Below are 7,620 nucleotides of genomic sequence, written 5' to 3'. Positions count from 1 at the left end.
CTGGTCAGACTGGTTGTATGACTGTCCCCAGGCCATGATCTCGTGGGTCTCGTAGGTCATGTGTCTTCTAATGCTTTGTACACTTTTCTATGTGTCCTTTCCAGTCATCATTGGACCACCTCTGACAATGTTCTTGGACATCCAGGTATCAGTGTGTCCTTGTTCTGGGACCCCCAGGTGTCAGTGTGTCATTGTTCTGGGGCCCCAAGTGTCAGTGTGTCAATATTCTGGGGCCCCAAGTGTCAGTGTGTCAATATTCTGGTACCCCTAGTGTCAGTATGTAATTGTTCTGGTGCCCCAAATGTCAATGTGTCATTGTTCCGGTGCCCCAAGTGTCAATGTGTCATTGTTCTGGGGACCCAAGTGTCAGTGTGTCATTCTTGTGGGACCCCCTAGTGTCATTGTATCATTGTTCTGGGAGCCCCAAGTGTCGGCGTCATTGTATTAAGACATCAAGTGTCCGTGTGTCATTGTCCTGGGACCCCCCTGAGTGTCATCGGGTCATTTTACTGCGTCCCCCCAGGTGTCGGTGTGTCATTGTACTTGGAACCTCACTTTGATGCCAAATTTTAGGGCTTAAAGGACCTCCAGAAGGAAAATTATTTTGATATTGTATCTTAGAATGCCCAACATATCCTCTTTCAGCATTTTGTTTTGCACGTCCTTCAAATTTCCCCGAATGTTTTGCATACATGGTATGTTGTTTTTTTTCCTTGAACTGCTTGCTTCAGGCCAAACATCTAGATAGAAATATGACAGCATTCAAATTTGGCCTACAAAGTGTCCCCTCCCCTTGAAGACAAAATACATAAAACTTGCCTCGCTGGTTTGTTAGTGAGGAGCAGATTGCTACACTAACATCTTTACCTATTCTAAAAATGATGGTAGCCGACGCGTCCGAGCCGATCTACAGTGATGTGGAGGACATTGTCCCCGATACAGCGGGATCACAACGTATCTCGAACGGCTATGTCCGCAAAAATCCGCCTTTATGGGAAAGAAAGAGCGAGCCATCAAAACCAGCAGTCCCCTGCACCTACTGTATCTACTCTGCTGTGCCGGCCATCAAATCATGTCTGTTGTGTGAAGCCTCCCTGTGCCTCTTACATCTCCAGGTCCACAGCAAGTCACCCGAACACGTCTTGACCATCCCACTCTCCAATCCGGGAGGGATAAGAGACTTAAAATGCTCAACTCACAAGGAGGCCATGAAGTACTATTGCTATGAAGACTCTGCCTGTATCTGTGTGTCCTGTTGCTTTGCCGGTCAGCACAAGGGTCACCAGGTGGAGTTACTGGAGGTGGCTTCTGGGAAGAAGAAGAAAGATCTGAGAAACCTCCTGGAGAGACTGAACTCAAGGCAAAATAGAATAGACAACAGAGTCCTGAGACTTAAACAGCAGAGAGGAGAGGTGCAGGACAGGACAGCTGTGGTCACGGAAAGGGTTGTTGCCTTGTTTAACGACCTCAGGAGACAACTGGAAGAGCTGGAGAAGAGGCTCCTTTGCGAGATTTCAGCAGAAGGAGACAGAATCACTCGCCCGTTCACCCTTCTCATCAATCAGCTACAGACCCAGCAAGACGAGCTCTACTGCAGCATAATGCAGATTGAGCAGCTCATCAACTTATCAGATCCATTGGCAATCATGGCCAAAACAAGTGCAGAATTGGAGCCTAAAGACACAGAAAACTTGATCTACAACCTGGAGGAGATTGACGAAGGACTGATCTCTGTGGCGTTGCACAGATCTTTTAACGAGATAATGCAAACGGTCAAGATGGCCCAAGGCTCTACAGACCTGCTGCTGGACGTAGAGAGTGCCGCCAACGACGTGTATCTCTCCGGTGATAAGAAAACGGTCTCGTGGTCAAAGATCAATCAGCGTCGCCCAAAACACCCCACCAGATTCAAGAGCCTCCAGGTTCTAAGCAAAGGGGCTTTCTCATTCGGACGACATTACTGGGAGGTGCAGACCAGCGAGACGGGGGAATGGATGATGGGGGTGTGCTATCCCAGTATGGAGCGCAAGGGAACCCTGTCGGTCTTCGGAAGCAACAACAGATCCTGGTGCTTGAGCTGGAGAGATAAAAAAATTTCTGTGGTCCACGATCAAAAAGTCAAGCATTTCCTCAATCTTTTCCCGTGCCATAGGGTAGGAATCTACTTAGACTACGAGGCGGGAAGATTGTCCTTTTACAAACTGGATGACCCCGTCAGACACTTACATACTTTTATGGTCAACTTTACTGATCCCCTCTTCGCCGCCTTCTCGGTACAGCGTGGCTGGTTGAGAATCAAGACTTAACCTTGAAGAGACCCTGTCGCCAAGTATGTTTGATCCGAGATATCAGACAAGAGTATGTATGCAATGACTGCAAGACTTGACCATGTCTGGTGGCCATATTGTATAACTCCCCCTGTTTCAATGGGAATACTCCTTTTGAGCCTGTGAGGTGGTGATGTTACATGGAACTAAAGTTGAATATCTTTAGTATGGAAGATTAGAGTTGATGAAATGTACAGGTGATGGAATCTGGACTAAAGCACCTCAGTCATGAGGTCACCTACACGGTCTATAGGTCTACTGAAAACACAACGTTCTAATTTAGATAGGAAGCGTTAGAGCCCTTAGGGCAAGGGCAGGCAACCTCGGCACTCCAGCTGTGATGAAATCGCAAATCCCACCATGCCTCTGCTTGAGGGAGTCATGCCTGTGGCTGTCAAAGTCTTGCAATGCCTTATGGGACTCATAGTTCCACAACAATTGGAGTGCCATGGTTGCCTTCCCCTGCCTTAGGGTATCCAACAAACTGAAGAAAAAGTTGGACTGCAATAGAAAAACAATAGCTGCCCCTCTTGACATTGTTTATCCAGGGTTGTCCTCCTCATCTAGATCTCACTACTTCATTTTCCGGCCAAGAAGCAGCATGCAGCCAGCGAAATGAAAGAACTTCTGAAGACTCACTAAGTAGTAAAGCAAGGATGAGGATGACAAAAAGGGAGAGCCTGCACCTTTTTCTCTCCCCCCTCTTCTCTCTCCCCCCTCCTCTTCTCTCTCCCCCCTCCTCTTCTCTCTCCCCCCTCCTCTCTCTCTCTGGTTAATATGTCAGGAATAGAAAATAAAATTGCTACATAGTTTTGGTGACGGTGATTTGGGGTTTCCTGTAAGAATAAACATATAGAGTGTAGAAGCATCCATAGACTGGATGATATTAGGTTTGCTGTGTGCACTCCTTTCATCCTTGTTTCCCGATCCGTATCCCTACCCCCCGGTTGGCGGGTAGGGGGCGCATTGAGGAACCTGGCCTTGGGGCAGCAGAGAGAGTAAATCTGGGCTTGAATATACTGTACACACACACACAGATACATGCACATTATGGATATATTGTATCATAATATATCCACAATGTATCACAAAATTGTTACCTTTTATACACTTTCATCATTTTCTGTGGCAGAATGTTTGACTTGTTGGAATCCGATGTATATTTTTATTTTCTCTTAGAATCTGTAATGTGGAGATTTTATGGCTGAATTAAAGGCATTTTATGATTTATCGGAATGATTTGCTGACTTATTTCCTATATCAGTGTGACTGAAGATGAATTTAGTTTTTGGGAATGTGGGTTAAAGGTGATCTCCAGCCAGCTGGACAAAATGACAGAAAACGCTTATACAGGAAGAGATGTTATTATGATTGGCATTTATATAGCGCCAACAGTTTACACAGTGCTTTACAGAGTGCACGTTCACATGCATACATATAGGGGTCAGTTAACCACCAGCATGTCTCTGGAGTGTGGAAGGAAACCCATGCAATGACAGGGAGATGTAAAGTGCAAATCATATGTCTTTTCCTACAATCTCTGGCACTGGAGGCGCCCCTCTGTCTCATCTCAGAAAGTTGGGAGTTATGCTGCTTTTTTTAGTCTTCTATCATCTTTGTAGTAGTTAGCACCGCGGCGCGCAGACAGTCTGGATGATGAAAGAGGCTTCTCCCCCCGGACCCTCTGATGACGCGTCACCGGGGTTAATGGTCTAATCAGACTCTGATTGCAGAACCTCATGGTAGAGAAGAGTGCCGAGGCAAATTGGATCAACGTATGCAGCCTAAAATTAGACTGATGTGATTATGAGGGGGGGGCTGCTCAGGTACAGCACAGCAATGATTGGCCAGCCAGGGATACTCCGTACGTTCCTAGACCTAGACTAGCCCAGGTCTGTATTGGGAGATGGCATCACACCTCATGATGGAAAATCCTTCATGGTAACGCATGCTGACCAGGGCCGGATTAAGAGCATCTAGCCGATATAGAAAAAAAAAATAGCATGTTTTCTGATAATGGTTAAAGTTGTCGATTTCCTTATAAGGTCTTTTTGGACATAATTGTACAGCCGATTGCCTCTGAACATGGAAGACTCTTCTTCATTTATTAGCTCGCGCTCTCTCCGCCGTCTGTTTTTTTTATTCAGGTCTTGTTCACTCTTTGTGCCCGGGCCGTGTGCGCTCCCTTGTCTTGCTGTTTCTGGGTTTCCCAGTACAAGGCTGTTAAATGCACTTTTATTGTTCTCAGTTGGGGTATCTCGGGGGAACTCAGCGCCCTTCAGCCTCTTGCGGTACATTAGCAGTGTGTTGATAATAGGTTTGATTTCTTAGAAGGCATGTCAGCGGCGGACGCCGCCACTGCTCGCCTTTCTCCGACGCCATATGGGAACAGATTCCGAAGCTTGTCCTTCCAGGCTTTTACTGCTGAACAAGGCCTGTCACATTCCATTCATATCTCCAGCCAGAGACGACAAGAGAGCATCCATTGAAGGACTTCTCTCCCCTCCAGGACATTCAAAGTTGGACGTTGTTCCCATAAACAGAAAGAATGACCATTGACACATGTAGAAAATAAAATAAAAGGTGAGCTCAGGTAAAAGGGGCAAACTCGGTTTTAGTGTGATTAAAGGGGCAGATCGGCAATATTTTCTCCCAGAAAAGTGGCTTTCTCTTAAGTTGTCTCTGAGCATGGACACACGGACATCTGAGTGAACATATGACGACACTTGGGGGATCCGAGAACACTGTCAATTGGGGGGTCCCAGAACAATGACAACCTGACACATGGGGGGTCCCAGAACAATAACACCCTGACACTGGGGGTCCCAGAACAATGACACACTGACACTTGGGGATCCCACAATGACACCCTGACATTTAGAGGTTCCAGAACAATGACACCCTGACACTTGGGGGTCCTGGAACAATGACACCCTGACACTTGGGGGTCCTGGAACAATGACACACTGACACTTGGGGGTCCCAGAACAATGACACACTGACACTTGGGGGTCCAGAACAATGACACGCTGACACTTGGGGATCCCACAACAATGACACCCTGACACTTGGGGATCCCACAACAATGACACCCTGACACTTGGGGATCCCACAACAATGACACCCTGACACTTGGGGATCCCACAACAATGACACCCTGACACTTGGGGGTTGCAGAACAATTTCAAACTGACACTTGGGGATCCCATTACAATGACACCCTGACACGTGGGGGTCCTGGAACAATGTCACCCTGACACGTGGGGGTCCTGGAACAATGTCACACTGACACTTGGGGATCCCTTAACAATGACCCACTGACCCAGGGATCCTGTAACATTGATACAATGTAATTTGGGGATCCCAGAACATCATAACACTGACACTTGAGGGGGGGCTGGAACCATGTCATACTGAAACTTGGGGAGTTCTCGAAACAATGTTACGCTGACAGTTGGGGGGCCCAAAACAAAAATATACTGGGGAGGGGGGGGGACACTTGGGGTCCTGCAATAATGTCACATTGACCCCTGGGGGTCCCAGAATATTGATAGTTGGGGGTCCCAGGACAATGACACATAGAATCCATCAAGATGAAAGAAATGTCAGGGGAGAAGGGTACAGCCACCTGTGAAGGGAAGACGCAGGAAACCATTGACAACACATCGGTATTATGTACTTGCTGACTATGTTAAAGCTAAAAATGCGCTTTAAATTGGCCAGTCACGTGATCTAATAGGGGTATAGGACTTACAGATCGTTCCCTTTACTTTGCATTGGAAGATCTTCGCTCATGAATAACTTAGAAGAAAAAAAATTAAGCTGCGAGAATATAATAATAAAAAAAAAAAAAGGTCACACACGAAAAAGCACAAAAATAATTAAAAGAAAAACAGCCTCAGAGATCCAAAGCGCACATTTCCTTTATTCAGATGTACAGCGTCAACAACTAATCATTTTCAAGAGTCCCAACTTTCGTAAACGCGGGGAATACGTCAGGGCTGAAATCGGTTTTACCTTAATTTTTCATACATCATCACACAACGTACAGAAATGTGTCGCTCTTCCTAATGTACATTATAGGTCAGCAGTTTAGTATACCATGAAACCGAGATGTCAGTGTAATATATATATGACAAGTAGAACAGACAACGCATACGGAATGCCAAATCTACAGGCATTTATGTTTTTTTATTTCACTTTTTTTTTTCTTCTTCTATAAAGTAGCCTAAATTAAGGCAGAGAGAAAAAAAATAACCTCCTTAAACGTTTCTTATTATTTCACAGCTTTTTTTAATTTTATTTTAATTTATTATTGTATTTTGCAACTGACAAAAATATGTTAGTTTCATAATATTCTTAATGATAGTTTTTTTTTTTAATTGAGATAAAATGTTCTATAATATATTGTGTCACCTGTTTCCACACACCCCTGAAAAATTAAACTTATAAACAGGGTTATTGCTGGTGTTTGATGTAATGATTAGTACATATTAAAAAAATGCAACAAAAATTAAAACAAAAAAGGAAAAACAAATGTTACTTAAATAAAAATAAACCCAGAATCTTTTGTTACGCTGATTTATTTTAAGTGATTTTCTAATAACAGTATTTTAATACTGCAATATTCTCTCTAAAACAGTGGTTCTCAACCTTTCTAGGGCCGGGACCCCTTGGTAACATTTGTCAAGTTGTGGTGACCCCCCAACGGTACAATTTAGGGATGACGCGGCTGCTGCAGCGACATCTGGCGGGAGAACTGACACTGCTGCGCTAGGAGAGGGCTGAGGTTGAGAACCACTGGCGTATGCCGTCAGATTAAAAAAAAACAAAAAAAAACACCATAGGAATGCATAGCTAGATTCCTATTGGCTATTTCACTTTGCAATAGCAAACTAGCTATCGCACCTGCCCACTGCTGCTGTTGCAAAGTGAAATAGCCAATGGGAATCTAGCTATGCATACCCACAGGTTGAGAACCGCTGGTCTAAAATCTACTTTAAAACCAACCAAAAAAAAATGAATTGAAAGGTTATCCAACAAAACAAAAACCTAAGAATACTATCGGCTTTCCTGCAAATGAAGACTAGTGTACGATCATTCTTCAAAAGTTAAGAATACATTCATTGTTTTTTTCTTTTCAGTGTAGTACCCCTGGAAGCCTGTATGTGTCACTAGAGCTATTGCTGTCCCGTCCAGTTAGGTTGACTATAGAACGCAGGGATTTTTATTTTTATTTTTTTTTACAGATTTTTTAAACATTTTTTTTTTTTACAAAATATATCATCGATGA

At 44.4% G+C, this 7,620-nt stretch overlaps 1 protein-coding gene across 1 annotated transcript; it reads left to right on the top strand.

Annotated features, from left to right (window-relative positions):
- The first annotated feature begins 881 nt into the window (after positions 1-881).
- On the top strand, positions 882-2,306 carry LOC108801445 (E3 ubiquitin/ISG15 ligase TRIM25-like). The gene has a single exon (XM_018573337.1). It carries the CDS (start codon positions 882-884, stop codon positions 2,304-2,306), a length of 1,425 nt encoding a protein of 474 aa, XP_018428839.1.
- Positions 2,307-7,620: the final 5,314 nt, after the last annotated feature.

The sequence above is a fragment of the Nanorana parkeri genome, unplaced genomic scaffold (genome assembly GCF_000935625.1).
Source record: "Nanorana parkeri isolate BGI_ZX_2015 unplaced genomic scaffold, ASM93562v1 scaffold47, whole genome shotgun sequence".
NCBI lineage: Eukaryota > Metazoa > Chordata > Amphibia > Anura > Dicroglossidae > Nanorana > Nanorana parkeri.
Note: the sequence above shows the minus strand (reverse complement) of the source record. Positions and strands in the feature narration are given on the sequence as shown.

Excerpts from the sequence above, each read along its gene's own strand:
- LOC108801445 (XM_018573337.1), top strand. The coding sequence starts at position 882 with ATGGTAGCCGACGCGTCCGAGCCGATCTACAGTGATGTGGAGGACATT.